General features: G+C 45.1%; 1 protein-coding gene across 1 annotated transcript in view; it reads left to right on the forward strand.

Moving 5' to 3' along the window:
* Window positions 1-9,909: 9,909 nt before the first annotated feature.
* PAOX (polyamine oxidase) overlaps window positions 9,910-21,260 on the forward strand; it is a 30,780-nt gene continuing 19,429 nt past the window's right edge. The window contains exon 1 of the mRNA XM_066597077.1: window positions 9,910-10,242. Within this exon, the coding sequence (XP_066453174.1) occupies window positions 10,002-10,242 (241 nt within the window). The 5' untranslated portion in view covers window positions 9,910-10,001. The remainder of the gene's footprint in view (window positions 10,243-21,260) is intronic.

Genomic DNA, 21,260 nt, shown 5'->3' on the forward strand with positions numbered 1-21,260 from the left:
ACATGCAGTGCACTGGTTGCTATTCTTTCAGTATAAAGCCTTTTACAGTTAAACAGTTGGGTATAGAAGACCGTGACATCATGTCTATCATTTGGCCTCTGTACACCCCCACACTGGATTTGAAACAAAACCATCAATATGTGATTGAAGTGTAGACTCTCAGCTTTATTTAAGATATATTGATCAAAAATATTGCATTAACGATTTAGGAAATATTGCCGTCATTTAAATACATGCCGGGCATAACTGCTTCCTGATTCACATGCTTAAATGATAATCCCCGTAAAAGTGGCATAAATTTAACCATAAATCTACTTTACACAGCAAGGGATTTGTGAGACACAACTACTCAGGGGCATTCTGCGGTGACAAGAAGAAATCAGCACACAATCATTTGTAAATTCCTGTAAGCTTTCCACATAGCAAAGTGCAGTCTATGAAGAGCAGGCTATCATTGTTTATTTACAGTCATAAGTAGTAAAAGAGGATAAAAAACTGTGATATGTTTGCAGGGAAGGCAGCATTCCTGCAAATCAATGTCAGAGCCTTTTTACAGGTCTTTATAACAATGATTGGAAATTGAAAACCATACCAGAATACCATGTACAGACAGCTGTTTCGGGGTTTGTGCCCATCATCAGTGTCCAGTAGGTTTCTGGCTTGGCTAGTGAGAGGCCTGTGATGTGGGTTGGGAAGGGTATCATTTCTTCTTAAGGAGATACCTAGGAGGTGAGTGAGGAGGCTTATAAGGCTTTATATATACAAATAAGAAAGATAGTGACTATATGACTGTGTTGGGAGATGCTGATCATCTCACCAGCCCCATGCACCAGCATGCTGCACCTTCTAGTACTGTTTTAGTATGCTCTGTTCTCCATGTAGACATAGTACAATTGGGCTCGGCTTTAGTGGTGCTCATCTCTCACCACCTAGCCATTTGATCTATAGATAGCAGTGCTTATCAGCTCCACCACCATCAATCTTTCTCCTACTAGGAAAAAGTAAAGGAAGAGATAACATTGTGTAGTATTGAGTGGGCGTGGCTATACAGCCTCTGAATAAGGAGAGGGGAGGAGGAACTGAGCTTGTGCTCCTACATGAGAGAGACCAGCTGATCAATGCTGGGAATGCCTGTTAGCCAAAAACCTGATTATAACAGAGCCTGCATATTAGGAATGAAGCTTTTTAAATGCATGAAAACGAAAACTCAATGCGAAAAAAGATAAGTGCATCATTGTTTTCTGCAACATAGTAAGATATATGTCTATTGATTTTTCATGCACAAAAGTTTTCATAGACTTCAACCATGAAGGTACTCAATGCAGCCCCTATCCAGAAAAAGTTGGAAGATAAACAAAACATTTGGCCAGTCTTGTTCTTAAGGCCCATTTACACAGGACAAATGTAAGGCTAACGATGCCCGATACTCGTCCTTGTGTTTCCTCGCTGCCGTACTGTTACACGGGAGCTAGCAGAGCTGGCTCACTCACGGAGAGGCCAGTAGGCGGGGGGTGGGGAGGGAGGGGCTGCAGGAGATTTCACTTCTCTCGCTCCCCCGCCGCTCTCCTTTCACTTAATACAGCGGCCGTTCAGTATGGCCGCTATTTACACTGAATGATGAGCAATGAGCTCATCATTCATCGTTTATGCAGTGTGACCGTACGGGAGTGAGGAAACACAAGAACGAGTATCGGGCATCGTTTGCACGACATTCGTCCTGTGTAAATTGACATTAAAAAAATAGTGTTTAAATAGATAAATCCTCATTTACTAATAAAGACCCAGTATTTGCACGGCATACCTGCAGTACAGACACTGTTCGATACCACTTTGTCCAGACGTAGCCAAGCATCTCTACCCTCCTGATCAGTTTTTTTTAATTAGAAATGGAAAAAAAGAACATAACATGAATATATTCTAGCTTAAGGGCCAGAACTGATACAGCAAGTTTGTTCCCGAGGTACAGCTCACTAATTTTGAATGCTCTGAAAAACATAAAGGAAAACGCAACAGAGAATAGCAAAACCTCATACCTGTTGTGACACACAACATATGTTTCTTGTTATAGATAAAGCAGTAAATTAAGCAAGATTGGACATCTTCCATCCGGAAAATGATTCTCCTTCTAGTATCTATCCCTTCAACATCTGCCTCATCAAGAAATAGTCATTAAGGGCTTTACACTGAGCCGTCTCATAAGAAAGGCACATATGCCAGTGATTTTACCACACTACGCAGGTGTTCCTTGCATAACAAGGCTAAGGCTTCACCTGGGCTTATTTGCGTGCGCAATACACAGAGAATAGAACCTATTGATTTCAATGGTTTAGTTCACGCACACGTATGTTCCTGCGCATTTCAGTTGCACTAAAAAAAAAACGCAGTATGCTTTATTTTTCGGTTAATTTGCGCACAAAATACGCTAGGAGATGCGAGAAACACTGCATAATTGTCTGGGACAAAGAACACACCTGAAACTCATTAGACTAATTAGCCATTTCAATTGGTGCATATTTATTTCCACATGCCTTGAACGTGGAAAAAGTCCAGTAAAGTACACTGATGCATATGCAAAACGGCAACATTCATTCCGCAAAAATGGCTATGCTCATGCACACGCACATATGCATATGCCCCTGTGAATCCAGCCTAAGGGCACTTTCACATGGACTTGGTTTTAGCACATTATAGGAGCGCAATAAAAAAAAAATCGAGTGAATCGGCAATTTTTTTATGCATAGAAGACCCAAGCTTCATGCGTGTGAAAATTGCACATTCACTGGAGCAGCATGTTGCATAAAAAAAAGCACAGCTGCTCCAGGAGGAAAGAGGGATGAAGCTCCTCAGGGCTGCAGGATTTCCCCACAGCAGGGAGAGAGAGCGGAGCTATGGGGATCCCCGAGGGATATCCCAATAGCACAGGAATAGAGGGGGTGGGGCCACAGGGTATTCCCGAGGGATATCTCCATGGTGCAGAGAGAGGGACGGGGCTGGAGAGAGGGGCAGTGCTAAATGGTAGGGGCTAGAGGGTGGATCCCTCTAGCCCTGCCCTCTCTTCCATGCTCTTGGGGAAGCCCTCTAACCCTGTCCCCCACTCTCTCCCTGCTATGGGGAAATCTCTTGGGGAACCTGAAACTGGGGAGAGAGGTGGAGGAATTCCCCGCTGCATATAGTGTGACATTTAAAACTTGCTGCCCAGAAGCACATGTTAATCTCTGTGGGGATTAAGCGAGACCCCAGGGAGATGAACGGAACACTTGGAGCTTCCCCTTATCCCAATGGGGACTAACAGGAGTTTACAGCAGGACATTTAAAATGTGCTTCTGGGTGTAGCAGCGCTGCTGCTGTTTGGAATTTCCTTGGTTGGCAGAAATCCTCCTAATGACTTCTATTGGATAGCGGCGATCACGAAAAAGTTAAAAAAGTTTTAAAAAAGTACAAGTTTCACCTCCCCTCATGGATCCGATCCATGAGGGGAGGTGAAAATACTCACCTCAGGTCCGCCGATGTCCCCGGTGTTCCAGGACCCGAAGTCCCCGTCTGCGCAAGCGCGCCCGATGTCAATCATCGGGCGCATGCACAGAGGGGCTCGAGCCCCGGGAAATTTAAAATCCCTCTGCTCCTGGCTGCCATGTGTCAAAATACTCATGACCCCCCTCAGTGAGTACATTAAGGGGGGTAGTTTTTAAAATGGGGTCATTTGTGGGGGTATCTATTATTCTAACACTCATGAGCTTTTGCAAACTTGGCTTGGTGCAGGAAAACAAAGTGTTCCTCAAAATGCTGAAAAGTAATGTTAAATTTGTACGTCATCTAAATGGTTAAAAAAACACAAAAGTTTTTCAAATGTGCATTCAGAATAAAGTAAACAGATGTAAATATATATCTTATTAAAAATTTGTACAGTATGTTTGGGCATATTTGAGATATTACAGTTGAAAATGTGAAAAAATGACAATTTTTTCAAATTTTTTCCAATATTGGTACTTTTAATAAATATACACAAATTATATCAGTCTCTTTTTACAACCAAAATGAAGTACAACATGTGGCGAAAAAACAATGTCAGAATCATTTGGATATGCAAAACCTTTACGGAGTTATGCTATGTTGAACGACGCATGTCAGATTTCCAAAATTTGGCTCCGTCACTAAGGCGCAAACAGGCTTCGTCACTAAGGGGTTAATATTGGAGTGGATATCAATTAATTTTTTAGGTCTTTTTTTTAGGGAAAAATGGTCAGAAATATGTAAAAAAAAATACAGGCTTTTCCTCATTTTCCTGCAATATTTCTTTTAAGGTAGATTGTTCAAATAATAGCTCTAAGAGAAACGTGGATACAGCAGTCTGACACGGCCTCCCCTGCTGCATTATCTTACAATGGCCTGCAGTTCTCCTATACTCCAAGACCGGAAGACAGGTGAGGTGGAGGAGTAGGTGCTCTTCTCTCCCCGCAATGCACCTTCCAGGTCATCCCCTCGGTACCCTCACTCACTTTCCCATCATTCGAGGAGCATGCCCTATGACTTTTCTGTCCACTGTCCATTCGAGTAGCAGTTATCTACCGCCTCCCAGGTGCTCCTCGCCTGTTTGTGAATCACTTTTCTCCTACAAAATCCCAATCCACATCCTAGGAGACTTTAATATCCCCACAAATTACCCCATCTCTCCATCTGCCCCTCAGCTTCTATCGCTCACCTCCTTCCTTGGTCTCTCACAACTCATTGCCTCTTCCACTCATAGGGATGGCAATACTCTGGATCTGGTCTTTCTCCAACCTCCCCTTCATCTTCAAGCTATGAGAATGCCTGGTTTACTCCTGCCTTATAAGCGTTCTCTCAGAAAACTCTCTTCTTTACCCCGTACAGTCTGGCTTCCGCCCCCTACACTCAACACAAACCGCACTGACTAAAGTGTCAAATGACCTCCTGACGGCCAAATCGAAGGGCGACTACTCCCTACTAATCCTCCTCGACCTCTCCGCAGCATTTGACACTGCTGATCACAAACTCCTCGTCAGTATGCTTCGCTCCATCGGCCTAAAGGACACCGCTCTCTTCTGGTTCTACCTATCCGACCGCTCCTTCTGTGTCTCCTCCGCTGGCTCTACCTCCCCTTCTCTTCCCCTTGCCATTCGGGTCCCCCAGGGCTTGGTCTTCAGCTCCCTCCTCTTCTCCATCTACACAGCCCCTATTGGACAGACCATCAGGAGATTTGGCTTTCAGTACCATCTCTATGCTGATGACACCCAGTTATACACATCTTCCCGTGACATCACAGCAACATTCCTCCAGAACACTGACTGTCTGTCCGCTGTCTCTAATACTATGTCTTCTCTTAGTTTTATACCTAAAACTAAACCTCTCAAAAACTGACTTTCTCCTGTTTCCGTCATTTACTAACCAACCTTATCCTGACATCTCCATCTCAGTATGTGGCACCACCATAACTCCTAGACAGCACGCCAGCTGCCTTGGGGTTATATTCGACTTCAATCTCTCCTTTACCCCTCATATCCAATCTCTCGCACCTCAAGAAGATCACAGGAATCCACCCTTTTCTCACTGTGGACACGCTAAAAATGCTCACTGTTGCCCTCATCCACTCTCCGCTTGATTATTAGTGCAACTAGCTGCTGATTGGCCTCCCCCACGCCAGACTCTTCCCCCCCAATCCATCCTTAATGCGGCAGCCAGACTCATCTTCCTGTCCAGCCGCTACTCGGATGCCTCAGCCCTGTGCCAGTCACTGCACTGGCTGCCCGTCAAATACAGAATCCAATTCAAACTCACCACCTTCATTCATAAAGCCCTCCACAGCACCGTGCCACCCTACATTGCTTCCCTCATCTCAATCCACCACCCAATCCAATCAGCTGCTGGGGCGGGAGTTCTGACAGCATTTAAACGTCTCAGTTCCTGTCAGTTTTGCAAGTGTATGTTTGGTCTCCAGCTACACCCGTGTTTCCTGCATTTGACTCCCAGGTTTGACTTGATTGCTCCAGACCTGACCTTGCCTTCGCCTGACCCCTTGTACCTCGTTTCTCTCTGTTGCCGACCCAGATTGCCTGACCTGCCTTTGTGTTTGTTTGTTTCTTCTACTTGTCTGTGTGTCTGGCTCCAGCCTAGCATCCCTAGCGAGTCTAGGGACTGTCGCCCAGTTGTTGCCCTAGGGCCTAACCTAGAGGAGCAAGTAGGTAGGGACAAAGGTTGTGGGTAGTTTCAGGGACTCCCAGTTACCCGGACCCCAGCTCCTTGACAGATATGCTGGCCCACAAAAGGTCAGACACTTATATCCAACCAGATACATTAACTCCTTCTATGGAGGATGTGTTGGCCCTGGCAAACCAGGTCCAGGCCCTGACTAACCTGGTTCAGGGCCTGGCTACCCATTTTCAGAAACAGGTGTTGTCATCGGCTCAGGTTCAGACTCCCTCTTTTCCGGTGACAACTTCGGAGCCTCGGGCTACGCTGTCTGATTTCTTTGCGGGTGAGAGGAAACAGTTTTTTGCTTTCCGAAAGGCTGCAAGCTGTATTTTGACCTGCAACCTCACTTTTCTGGCAGAGTAGCAGAGGGTAGGAATTGTGATTTACCGTTTAAGAGGAGACCCTCAAAATTGGGCCTTCTCTTTACCCTCTGACTCTCCCACCCGACAATCTATAGACGCCTTCTTCTCAGGTCTGGGTCAGATCTATGACGAGCCCGACCGTGTTGCCTACACCATCTCCCAATTGTTGTTCTTGCGTCAGGGTTGGAAAGTAGCGGAGGACTACTAGTCCCATTTCAGACAGCACTGCATGGAGTCAGGGTGGAACGACGCAGCCCTCAAGGACTTCTTCTTGGCCGGCTTATCCGAAGGCCTCAAGGATCTGCTAGTTGCCCATCCTGAGCCTAATACTCCGGAGCAAGCAATTTCACTAGCGATTTGGGCTGACTGTCGACTGAGGGCCAGACGATCCGTTAGAACCAGTTCGGTCTGCCCATCCACCTCCTCCAGACAACTTCACCTCCCTCCGCAGAACCCATGGAGTTGGGAACGATGTCACCTAAACAGCGAAGGGAGTAAAGAAGAACCTTTGCTTGTACTGTGGAGAGTCTGGTCATCAGATCGCTGACTGCGGAAAGAAGCATTGGCAGGAAAACTTCCGCTCCTAGTCAGCTGTCGGGAGGACTGTCTAGGAGCTAAGGTACTCCCAGTTGTGTCTAAGATGATCTTGCCTTGCGTCTTGATTGGAACACGCTGGATCTGGGCAAATGGGGCCCCCAGCGCACCAATCACATGTGTCCTGTGAACTTAGATACCTCAGTTTGTGAGAGTGTTGAGTTACCAGACTATTTCTCTGAATTTGCTGATGTTTTCTTCAAGCAGCTATCTGAGGTTTTGCCTCCCCATAGAGATTTTGACTGTAAGATTGATCTGCTCCCAGGTGTCAAACTTCCAAAGGGTCGGATCTACAACATAACGGTCCCTGAGAGGGAGTCAGTCCATGAAGGCCTATATTTAGGACAGTTTGGCCAAGGCGCACATCCAACTCTCAGAGTCTCCTACTGGTGCCGGGCTTTTCTTTGTCGAGAAGAAAGACGGGGGTTTCAGACCCTGTATTGATTACAGAGAGCTCAACAAGATAACCGTCCGAAACCAATACGCTCTTCCTCTCATCCCCAACCTCCTCAATCAGGTTTCCGGGGCCCAGTGGTTCTCTAAGCTCGACCTGAGGGCATTTTATAATCTAATCCGTATACGGGAAGGGGATGAGTGGAAGATGGCCTAATACACTTTTTGGGCACATCGAATAGCTCGTTATGCCTTTTGGGTTATGTAATGCCCCAGGTACTTTCCAAGGGTATATGAATTCTGTTTTCCAGGATATCATGGGCTTGTTCGTTGTGGTGAAGCGAATGTAGCTTACATGACACAGCGACAATCCGCGATTTCACCTCAGCGAGCAGATGAAGGGCTTAGTCAGACGGGCGTTTTTTGCCGCGATTTGCGCATGCGCATGCGTCCGGCGATTTTTTAAAACCATTGCTTCGCAATGGTATCGGACACATGAGCGCTTTTTATGCGCTCGTCCGAAAAATTATAGAACAAAAAATCGCAGATCGCAGCTATCTGCGATCTGCGATTCCTGTTCGCTTCTGTATATGCGCTCAATGGGGCCGGCGGCAGCAGCGCCGACCCCATTGAGAGCATATACTAGACAAATCATTCTTCTCTGCCACAGCTGTAACAGCTGTGGCAGAGAAGAACGATGTTTGCCCATTGAATTCAATGGAGCGGCAATACAGCCGCTCCATTGAAAGCAATGGGCTGCCGGCGTGCGCGGGGTTAATTGTCGGGAAGGGGTTAAATATATAAACCCTTCCCTGCAATTCATGCTAAAATGTGTTAAAATAAAAAAAAATTGTATACTCACCTTTCCGCTGCAGCCGGAGTCCAGCCGCGGCCGCTGTCAGTTCTCCTGAACTGCTTCTCGGCACTATTCAGCCGGCGGGGCTTTAAAATCCCCGCCTGCTGAATGATCTGCTCTGATTGGTCACAGCCTGACCAATCAGAGGCCGGTTTCACTCACACACCCATTCATGAATTCATGAATGGGTGAGTGACTGCTGCCTCTCAGCGCTGAGCCAATCAGGGGCAGGTCTGACTCACATCCATTCATGAATTCATGAATGGGTGTGAGTGAGGCATGCCTCTGATTGGCTCAGCGCTGAGCCAATCAGGGGGCAGGTCTGACTCACACCCCCTTCACACCCACTGCAGGACGGCTGCCCGGAGCTGCAGGCAGAAGGTGAGAATGCAATTTTTTTTTATTTTAACACATTTTAGGATGGATTGCAGGTAAGGGCTTATATATTTAAGCCCTTACCGACGATTCATCCCGGGCTCGCCCGCAGCGCATTGCTTTCAATGGAGACGGCTGTATTGCCGTCTCCATTGAATGCAATGCGCTGGACAGCTCCGGCCCGTTTCTAATGAAACGCGGCTAGGAGCAGATTTTCGGGCGATTTGCGGGCGACTTGCGCGCACCGGTCACGCGATTTGCGGATGCGCATCCGTCATGCGATCCGCAAATCGCGGCAAAAAACGCCCGTCTGACTAAGGCCGAAGTCTGTAAATCTTGTGCAGCAGATATGCAAAAGCAACAAGCGAACATGTCTCCTCAGCGAGCCACCAGAAACACTGGTTGTATCCCTTCGGAATGTTCACAGGTTTAGATGTTGCAGTATCAGTATTGTTAATTTCTACATTTACTGACGTTTACTTCTTCATAGGTGTTTGCACTGTTCAGCCCAATTGCAAATAATGCCAATAGCTTACTATTTGCACAGACATATTTTGACCAACTCCATTAGTAAGTGGCGCATTGCACCACCAGAAACGCTGGTACTATAAATAATACTAATAACTAGTTTAGTATATAATGGTGACATGTATTTCCCCTGAACATAGAATAACCACAACTGCTATCATCACAAAATGTGCAAGTAAACAATGTTGTTTATTCCCCATGGTGAAGGCCAGAATAAACCCGCAATGTGAAAACTCTTTGCTGTCACCTTACCACCCGCAAAAAAATGCAATGAAATGTGATGGAACATTATATATATATATATACCTCCAATTGCTACAAACTGCGGCTCATTCCACAAAAAAAAGACAAATAAATGTAATGGAAATTTGCTGGAAAAAATAAACATTTTTAATAAAAGTTTTTCATTGTTTAAAAGTGATGAAACATAACAAAAGCTCTATAAACTGCCAAGCCATCCTGTAATCGGGCTGAGCCATAAAGTCACATTTCATTTTCACCGAAAAGCCAAAAAATCGCAACCCTCATCCACCCCCCAAAATGGTGCAAACATCCAGCTGGAGAAGCTGCAATGAAGAAGTCTGGAGACAATTAGCAGCTGGCAGCGGCTGTGCAGCTGCGAGGACTGAGCTGCTGACTGCAGGGAGGTGAGCCCGTCTTGTACTTCGGTCCTGCACATTGCCCCCATGCTGCCCGCACTTAGGCTCCTCCCCCTCCTGCTGCTGCTGCCGACTTCACTGTCGGACAGCTCCCTGCACCCCGGGGACCCGCAGCTCATGGCTCCTCCGAGCCCGGCCGTAGTGATCGTTGGCGCCGGCATCTCTGGCCTCGCTGCCGCGGAGAAGCTGCACAAACATGGATTTCAAAACATAAAGATCCTAGAGGCTACCGGCAGAACTGGAGGCCGCATCTACACGCAGAAATACGGTAATTCTTTGCCAGCCTAGGAAGTGGCAGTGAAAGGGTCCTGGTTGTCGTGAGGGAAGAAATGTTTTCCGCTATCACAGTGTGCAAACAGGGGCGTGTAGTTACGGCCGCTGTACACAAGATGGCAGTGGTTAGTATTACACATTGCAGAAGGAGGCAGAGAAGTGACTTCACTTCCTCCTGGTGAGCCCTGAATTCACCAGCTGTAACCCCTGCACTGCTGGACGGGTGACCTGTGCGCCTCACACAGCAGGGAGGACAGTTATTTAATATTTACATTGAATGGCCACTGAAGCTGGAAGGGCTGTGAAGAAAGGCACATTGTACAGTGACCCCACTGAGGGGTTTCCAACAGACGACGGCTCAGAGGCCTTCTGCAGTGACAGGAAGGAGGCAGTAGGCGGCCATTTGTAAGGTCATGTGGGTCTTCCCCGCAGGGCAGTGCAGTCTATGGAAGCTTATATGCCCTGGTTTATGACATTAACTGCAAGTCAGAAGTTTTAGGCCGCCTGCACACGGGTGGATTAGCATTACGGAATCCAGAGCGGGCATCGGCCTCCGGACTCTGCAGCAAATACCGCCCATAAAATGCTATGGAAAAGCGCTTTTTCCTTTACAAGGGCGGAAATTATCTGCGATTTTTCTGCTTGCGGAGGAAAATTGCAGCATGTTCTATTTTTGCGCGGATTCCGCGTGGACTGTTTCCATTGAAGTCAATGGAAACTGGTCCTTCCTCAATGACATTGCGGAAGGGAGCGGGAAAAGCAGGGGATTAAAAAAAAATCTGTACTGCACATGTCGGACGGCTCGCCGTGCGGACCATCCGCCGTACAGAGAAGATTTTAGAAGGCAGGTAGGCGCGGGTACCGGCCGGGCACAGGGTGGGATTCTGTTGCGGGCTCCTGCATATGGAATCTGACCCGCCTGTGTGCAGCCGGCCGTACGAGAGGATAAACCTGCGATATGTCTGGAGCGAGCGCAGACATCGTAGGGAAGAGACATGCAGGCTTGGAGGTTCCCGCTCCGTACAACCATGTGACCCCAACCTTGTACCGTACAACCATGTGACCCCCTCCTTATACCCCCTCCCTCACCTTATACCGTACAACCATGTGACCCCCTCCTTATACCCCTCACCTTATACCGTACAACCATGTGACCCCCTCCTTATACCCCTCACCTTATACCGTACAACCACGTGACCCCCTCCTTATACCCCCTCCCTCACCTTATACCGTACAACCACGTGACCCCCACCTTATACCCCTTCCCTCACCTTATACCGTACAACCACGTGACCCCCTCCTTATACCCCTTCCCTCACCTTATACCGTACAACCATGTGACCCCCTCCTTATACCCCTTCCCTCACCTTATACCGTACAACCATGTGACCCCCCCTCCTTATACCCCTCACCTTATACCGTACAACCATGTGACCCCCTCCTTATACCCCTTCCCTCACCTTATACCGTACAACCATGTGACCCCCTCCTTATACCGAACAACCATGTGACCCCCTCCTTATACCATACAGCCATGTGACCCCCTCCTTATACCGTACAACCATGTGACCCCCTCCTTATACCCCTTCCCTCACCTTATACCGTACAACCATGTGACCCCCTCCTTATACCCCCTCCCTCACCTTATACCGTACAACCATGTGACCCTCTCCTTATACCCCCTCCCTCACCTTATACCGTACAACCACGTGACCCCCTCCTTATACCCCTTCCCTCACCTTATACCGTACAACCACGTGACCCCCTCCTTATACCCCTTCCCTCACCTTATACCGTACAACCATGTGACCCCCTCCTTATACCCCTCACCTTATACCGTACAACCATGTGACCCCCTCCTTATACCCCCTCCCTCACCTTATACCGTACAACCATGTGACCCCCTCCTTATACCCCCTCCCTCACCTTATACCGTACAACCATGTGACCCCCTCCTTATACCCCTTCCCTCACCTTATACCGTACAACCATGTGACCCCCTCCTTATACCCCCTCCCTCACCTTATACCGTACAACCATGTGACCCCCTCCTTATACCCCCTCCCTCACCTTATACCGTACAACCATGTGACCCCCTCCTTATACCCCCTCCCTCACCTTATACTGTACAACCATGTGACCCCCCCTCCTTATACCGTACAACCATGTGACCCTCTCCTTATACCGTCACCACGGGCATTACACAGATCACAATCCGGAAGCTTCTCAGAGATTTATTTAATAAAATAGGACAACTTCACAAACTAAAAGGCGACTGCGCACTCCGTCTGGGAGAGTTACCGCCTCCTTCTCAAGCATACGTAATACAGAATCCATGCTAGTAGTGTATATACATACATACAGTAGTATATACGGTGTTTACTTTGACCGCGCAAAAATGCCACATGTTTGCACAACCAAAATGCGCTTTCGCCCACGTATTGTGTTTGACCTGGCGTGTTTTTGTGTGCGCAAATGTACCATGTGTTTGCGAACACAAAAAAAAACACAGAAAATCGCATTGTGCGCATGGTTATCAGTGGGCTCTTGCATTACATAAATGCGCACCAAGCTAGTTCATGCCGTACATTTCTTTACGCGATTGCGGAAAAAAATATGCCCGTGAAGGCACCTATTGAAATCAGTGTTTTTTATACACTGCGTATTACGCGCGCAAAATGTGCATGCCTAATGCGCTGCGTAAATGGGCCCCTGTGTGAGAACACTCTAACAGTCATATGAGTCTCATTGTGTATTGGCAATTCACTATGCCATCCAACACTGGGAATCCATCATGGCGACCATCATTCCCAGCAGATGCCTGACAAGATCCCAATCTGACTACACACATGCTGCCAAGACATCATAGATTCCTAGAATGGTAGAGTTGGAAGGGACCTCCAGGGTCATCGGGTCCAACCCCCTGCTCAGTGCAGGATTACTAAATCATCCCAGACAGATATCTGTCCAGCCTTTGTTTGAAGAATTTCATTGAAGGAGAACTCACCACCTCCCATGGTAACCTGTTCTACTCATTGATCACCCTCACTGTCTAATATCTAATCTGTGTCTCCTCCCTTTCAGTTTCATCCCATTGCTTCTAGTCTTTCCTTGTACAAATGAGAATAGGGCTGATCCCTCTGCACTGTGACAGCCCTTCAGATATTTGTAGACAGCTATTAAGTCTCTCAGCCTTCTTTTTTCCAAGCTAAACATTCCCAGATCCTTTAACCGTTCCTCATAGGACATGATTTGCAGACCGCTCACCATCTTGGTAACTCTTCTCTGAACTTGCTCCAGTTTGTCTATGTCTTGTTTAAAGTGGGGTGCCCAGAACTGGACACAGTATTCCAGATCAGATCTGACTAAGGAAGAGTAGGGGGGGGGGGGGGTAATTACCTCATGTGATCTAGACTCTGTGCTTCTCTTAATACATTCCAGAATTGTGTTTGCCTTTTTGGCTGCTGCATCACATTGTTGACTCATGTTCAGTCTATGATCTATTAGTATACCCAAGTCTTTTTCACATGTGCTGCTTAGCCCAATTCCTCCCATTCTGTATGTGCTTTTCATTTTTCTTGCCCAGATGTAGTACTTTGCATTTCTCCTTGTTAAATACCATTCTGTTAGTCACTGCCCACTGTGCAAGTGTTTCTAGATCTTTTTGAATACTCTCTCTCTATTCCCTAGTATTAGCTATCCCTCCTAGCTTTGTCTCATTGGCAAATTTGATCAATTTCCCAACGATTGCCTCCTCCAGATCATTTATAAAATGTTGAACAACACTGGGCCTAGGACAGAGCCTTGTGGTACCCCACTTGATACATTCTTCCACTTGGGTGTGCAGCAGTTTATGACCACTCTTTAAGTACGATCACTCAGCCAGTTGTGAATCCACCTAACAGTTGCCTTGCCAATCCCATATTTGGTCATTTCTTTAATAAGTATAGTATGAGGTACTTTGTCAAATGCTTTACTGAGGTCAAGATATAATATATCCACCTCATTTCCCTGATCAACCCAGTCGGTGATTTTATCATAGAAGGTAATAAGATTCATCTGGCATGACATGTTTGTTACAAACCCATGCTGGCTCTGGTTAATTACTCCATTTTCATCCAAGTACTTGCATACATGCTGTTTAATAATAATAATAATAATTTGTTCAAAGATCTTACCTGATATAGAAGTCAGGCTCACAGGCCTGTAGTTTCCTGGATCCACCTTCTTCCCTTTTTTGAAGATAGGGAGAACATTTGCCCTTTTCCAAACTTCTGGGACTTCTCCTGTTCTCCAGGAATTTTTAAAGATTACGTTGAGTGGTTCAGCAATTACCTCCACTGCTTCCTTTAGTATCCTAGATGTAATTCATCTGGACCTTGAGACTTGAATTCATGTAAGTTAGCTAAGTGTTCCATCACCATCTCTCTGCTTATAGATAGTCTGCATTATTTTATTCCCCCAACAGCACAGGGAAGATCAGTTGATGTTCCATCTACATCTACATTTTTAACCAATTCACCATTTTCATCCTGTAAGCATCCAATAGCATCTTTGACTTTTGTTTTGCTTTTGACAAAACGCCAAATCCTTTTTTATTGCCTTTGGCCTCTGTTGCAAGCCTCAATTCATTATTAGCTTTACGCCTCAGTTCCACGGGCCTTAAATCTGCAGCGGTTCTCCCGCACGCAAATCCGCGCGCCCATAGGGATGCATTAGACACCCGCAGGTAGTTAAATACCTGCGGATGTCATTTTTCCCATCAGACGCGGATTCGCGTGCGGGAAAAAAAATGGACATGCTCCATTTTAGTGCAGGTCTCCCGCGGGGACGGCTCCCGCAGGCTTCTATGGCAGCCGTCCGGATCCGCGTGAGACCCGTACCAGAATTAAACTCACCTGCTCTGGGCGATGTGGTTCTTCCCTTCTTCGCGGCTGGATCTTCTTTCTTCGGCCCGGCGGATGTGCCCGGTGCATGCGTGCCGAGCACATCCGCCAGGCCGAAGAAAGAAGATCCGGACGCGAAGAAGGGGAGACATGCATCGCCCGGAGCAGGTGAGTTTATCCTTATTTTTAGGCATCATGTCCGCGGGGCAGGAGGGACCCGCTACGGATTCTACATATAGAATCCGCAGCGGGCCTGATTTTCCCCGTGGACATGAGGCCTTTGCTTTTCTGACACTTGCCATACAGATTCTGAAGTCCACATTATATTCTTCTCTAGATATTCCCCTCTTGTTCCATTTGATAAACATATTTTTCTTCCTTTTTGACATGTATGTAAGTTCTGTGTTCATCCATCCTGGTCTCTTTAAATGCTTCCCATTCTTCCTTCTTTTAGGCATTGTTAACGATTGTGCTTTGAGAATCTCATTTTGCAATATTTCCCAACCTTCTTGGACATTGCTGTCCTAAAGAACATCCAGTCATTAGATTCTTCCTACCCTCTTTCGGAGTTCATTAGATTTTGCCTTTCTGAAATCCAACCTTGAGGTCTGATTTTTCTCAGGTCTTCCTTCTCTTTTTATCCAAAATGAAAGCTAGCATGATCACTGCCTCCTAAGGTCCCAGCCACTCTTACTTCCTCAACCATTCCCTCCCTCTTGGTAAGAATTAAATCCAAAATAGCAGATCCCCTTGTTTTCTCTTCTACCTTCTGGAAGATAAAGTTATGATCAAGAGCGGATAAGAATTTGTTGGATCCATTACTTTTACCTGAGAGAGATTCCCAACAAATGTCTGGATAGTTATAATCTCCCATGATCACTATGTCATACTTTTTTGAGAGCTTGGCCATCTGATGTAGAAAGAGTTCATCAATATCTTCTGCTTGTCCAGGTGGCCTATAGTAAATACCCACAATAGTGTCCTTTCTGTTGTTCTCTCCTTGTATTCTTACCCAAACAGTTTCTACAGAACTCCCATGCTCTGACACATCAGACCACGTGACCAGTAACATAACTGTCAGTGATCACGTGATCAAACTTGCAATCGTACATAAGATTGTCATAACCCAGAATAGCTTGCCCATGCAAGAACATCTGCACATGCACCGCCATGATGCCTTAGGCCATAATATTGGCCGCACTGTTGCCCAATTCTCGCATCAGCGGTCACATGAGCAGACCTGCGATCACGTTAAGGGTTGTCACGACAACCCAGAGAGGCTGAGTAATGTAGGGTACCTTATATTCAACCTCACATGACCTACAATATTGCGTTCATGCTGTTCGAATTGAATGATAGTGTCACTGTATTTATAGGATTATTACATCCATCACACAATTTAAGGGACTAAAACCATAATATGTGGATTAACACTGGGGGGGAGGTGGATGACACGGGGAAGCATAGACAGTAAGATAAGTACAAGTGGTGTACAGATGATTGGGAACAAATGGGGTGGGGGTAGTGCGGGCGGTATAGGGGCAGGGTAGAAGGCACGGGGAAGCATAGACAGTAAGATAATTACACGTGGTACACAGTTGTTAGGGAACAAGTGGGGTGGGGGTAATAAGGACGTGTACGATAGGGAGAATGGAAGCTGTGGGGAGCCATAGGGGCATATTTTGGGGGGTGGGGATTAGATCAGGAGAGTTGGTATGCCTCTCTAAAGAGGTGCGTTTTTAAGGCGCATCTGAAGCTCCTTGCCTCGGGGATTGTCCGGATGTTTTAAGGTAGTGCATTCCAGAGGATCAGTACTGCTCTAAAGAGGTCCTAGAAAAGGGCATGTGAGGTTCGTATTAGAGGGGCATATATCTGAGTGTGTTAGCAGAACGAAGTGTGTGGGCTGGGTGGTGTATGGTGTTGGTGTAAGTGAGGGTGATGAGTTTCAATTTGGTACTGTAGTGGATGTGCAGCTAGTGCAGCGATAGGCATTAGTGCAGAGGCATCTGAGAACCGGCTGGATAGGAAGATGAGTCTGTCGCATTTAATATGGATAGGAGAGGGGAGAGTCTGGTGTGGGGTTTATGTAATCTCTCTCTTGAAGAATTAACAGTATGCCTTACATATTTCTTGTATGGACATACTAATAGATAAATTAGCTAAATGGACCCATAATTCATGTAATGTTTTAATTTATAAGGTTCAGGTTCCCCCTCCTCTGGTATGTGGTTTGTCTAATGTTTAATACAATTGCAGAATTTGTATAGGTAGGAACCACACCTGTTGGCCCCAACAATGGGCTCCAGGGCATTAGTACAATTATACATTCTATTACAGGATTTTTTCCTTGGGCATGTTGGTGCCAAAAAGTTCTTCAAAGATTTACCTTTTTGGGAAATAGTGTATTTTGGGGGTGAGATCTTTTAAAGCTGGGTCGTTTTGATGGATTCCCCAGTGATGATGTAAAATATCTCTGAAGTCCGAATATAGTTGTGAACCAAAATGAGTAATAAACTATTTAGAGCAATCTGTGTTATCAGTTAAACGCTCAGTACTCCTATAGGGGACTTTGATCTTATAGAGATACATTTCTTGTGTTAAAGCTGTCGCTCTATTAACCGAATTCTCTATCAATGCATTCCGAGAGGGCTTATTGAGAAATCTATTTTTTAACACAAGAGCTTGTTGGTTTAAACTCTCATCTGACAAACAGTTTCCTTGCACCCTCTTAAACTGACTGAAGAGTATAAATAATTTCCAAGATTTTAGATGACAACTAAGAAAGTCGAGATAGCTGTTAGAATCGATAATATTTCCAACGAAAATCTGAGAATACAATTTTCACTACTAATAATACTACTGGTAAAAATCATTCACATTCAATGAATATATTGAATTAAAGGGGTTGTCCCGCGCCGAAACGGGTTTTTTTTTTTCTTTCAATAGCCCCCCCGTTCGGCGCGAGACAAACCCGATGCAGGGGTTAAAAAAGAAAACGGGATAGTGCTTACCTGAATCCCCGCACTCCGGTGACTTCTTACTTACCTGGTGAAGATGGCCGCCGGGATCTTCTCCCTCGGTGGACCGCAGGTCTTCTGTGCGGTCCATTGCCGATTCCAGCCTCCTGATTGGCTGGAATCGGCACGTGACGGGGCGGAGCTACAAGGAGCCGCTCTCTGGCACGAGCGGCCCCATTCAGAAAAGAAGAAGACCAGACTGCGCAAGCGCGTCTAATCCGGCGATTAGACGCTGAAAATTAGACGGCACCATGGAGACGAGGACGCTAGCAACGGAATAGGTAAGTGAATAACTTCTGATAACTTCTGTATGGCTCATAATTAATGCACAATGTACATTACAAAGTGCATTAATATGGCCATACAGAAGTGTATAACCCACTTGCTTTCGCGGGACAACCCCTTTAACTCTAACTCCGTACCATCTAAAAATAAAAAAGATATAATTTATAAAGCAAACGTAAAAAACAATCTACAGGTCACAGATATGGGTTTTCGAATAATCCCACATACAGGTTGGCATATCTTGGAGCAAATTTAGTGTCCATGGCAGTGCCTCTAGTTTGAATACAAAAGGATTAGTTACATTTATAATAGTTATTGCGTTACACAAATTCAATGAACCAAATGATAAAATGTCTCTGGTGCTGGGACATTAAAGGATTCAAAAACTGGAATTGGCTATTAGACCTTTGTTGTGGGGGATATTAGCGTACGGGGATGTAATATCTAATGAGGCCATATATATCTGTCCTTCCACTAAAGTCCTTTAAGACGAATTAAAAAGTGACTTGTGTTCTGGATATAAGAACTAAATTATTTACATAGTCAGACAAATTGCCCCTAATGGATCCCACTCCAGAGACAATGGGGCGATCAGATGGATTCTCGACCAACTTATGAATCTTGGGTAATAAATAAAAACTTGGAGTATCGGAGTTTGGGATATTACTAAATAAGTTTTCATTTTTTTTAAATACAACTATCATCAAATGCTCTGGTGATAAACTCATGTAAATTTCTTTTTATTTCTGCTGTGGGGTTTTTATCTAGTCTCTTGTAATAATTGCGATAATTAAGGAGCTTCAAGGCTTCCCTTTCATAAGAATCATAATCTGTTATGACAACCCTTCCACCCTTGTCGACTCCTTAATGAAAATTTTCTCATTAATAGCCAAATTTTTAATAGTTGTCAGTTGATCTTGAATTAAATTTGGACGCATTAATTTTCTTTTTCTTTTTAATACTAAACTAATATAATCTCTTAATACCCGATTATAAAACAAAGTTCCAGATACGGCCCCTTACGTTATACTGGGAAAGTGTTAAATTTGTAACAATCAGTTCTTCAAGAACATTATTCAACATTTCATCTAACTCCAAATGCATTTCTGCACTTAGACCATCAGTATACCAGCAGGGGACTTTAAAGCAAAATGTCATTTCAGCATTAATTTCCAAATAAAGTGATTTAAATCCACAAAAAGTTCAAAAGTATTAGCAGGACCCAAAGGACTAAATCAGAAAATAGTAGGAAGAGGAAAAAAGTGGGTGGAGGAACATCCAGGAGGAAATAGGCAGGTTTGTTCATGAAGTATGTCTCCGTTTTCCCAAAATAGGGGGAGGTGGGTTATAATAGTGTTCCTAACCGATGCAGTCAACCCAATCTCAACCTTCAAGAACACAAGTACAAGTTAGTAAGAAGTAAAAAGTTGTTTTAGGCCCAATCTTCCTAGAGAAGCACGAGGCATTAGGTTATTTAGTTCAACTTTACTGTTTTATTCAGATCAGCATAAATAGACGCGTTTCAGAGCTGTGGTGCCCCTTGCTCAGTATTTGCTGGTGACACACATCTGGAGCATCAGTAGCGCTGGGACGTTTGCCTATTTTGAAGCAGATGTTGGGTCTTACTATTAACTGGGGGAAATCTGTAATTCTTCCTTTAGATTCCTTTCCGGTGAACTATAGCTATTCGTGTTCCAGCTATTCGTTGGAACGCACGCAATTACAAATAGTGAAGGAATTCAAGTATTTGGGAGTTGTGTTATCAGCTAAGCCTCAAAACTATTTTTCTGCCAATTCGCTTTCATTTGTTCGAAAGTTTGAGGATAAGGCCAAGGTCTGGAATCATCTCACATTGTCGATAATTAACAGCAGAAATCTTATTAAAATGCTTCTGATTGCACAACTCCTTCATATACTTCAAGACTATCTGACTAAGATTCCATCACAATATTTTTTTAGACTTCATATGTTATTTAGGAGTTTATTCTGGAATAAGATATCTGCTCGGGCCTGGAGGGCCGGCAAATCCAAATGTTTGGATATATTTTTTGGTGTCTCAATTGCAATAGTTGAAAGGGTAGAGAGAAAAAAACTGTGGGGATGAATGGTAGATTAGTTGCTAAAATGACAGGTTGTAACCCCCCCTATAACGGTATGTGAGAGGATGAAAGGAGGAGTAAAGGTACTATATCCAACAATTAATCCTTTCCAATCCAATTTGTATCCTGGTTTTCCTAGGGTGGTTACTCTTTTTCTGCTGTTCTACAACAGCGCTATATGCTGGCTAAAGCCAGTACTGCATGAGGTGACACGTTGGATAGGTTCCGACAGCAGAGAGGCTGGCAATATACAGTAAGAGAACCCGACGGACGTCTACCAACATCGGAGCTGTACAGCCTTAAATCATTATGTCTTCAGAGGTCAGACAGTGGGTTGGGAAGGGTTAATTTACAAATTAAATTATGGAATAAATTTAAGCAGATTTTGCAACTAGATGGATTTACTACATACACTCCCTCTGGAAAAAGCCTAGATTGCCAGAGTATTTTTTAGGTTGGAGGGATTTTCACCATGGGATAAGAGAGAGGTAATCTTTTTGAAGCAAGTACATTCTGGGGGTCTTTTTTATGGTTTTGAACAATTTAGAGAGCTTTCCGATGTTCCTCATAGTTAATTTTTCCAGTTCCTTCAGTTATGACATGCGTTTGCTGCTCATGCCTGGTCAGAGTCTGTTTTCTTGGGTGTTCTGGAGCTACAAAGGGTGAAATATCTGATTTATATAAACAGAGGCTTTCTAACTATTTGCAGCAATTCCCAATAAAGAT

This window comes from Eleutherodactylus coqui, chromosome 3 (genome assembly GCF_035609145.1).
Source record: "Eleutherodactylus coqui strain aEleCoq1 chromosome 3, aEleCoq1.hap1, whole genome shotgun sequence".
Lineage (NCBI taxonomy): Eukaryota > Metazoa > Chordata > Amphibia > Anura > Eleutherodactylidae > Eleutherodactylus > Eleutherodactylus coqui.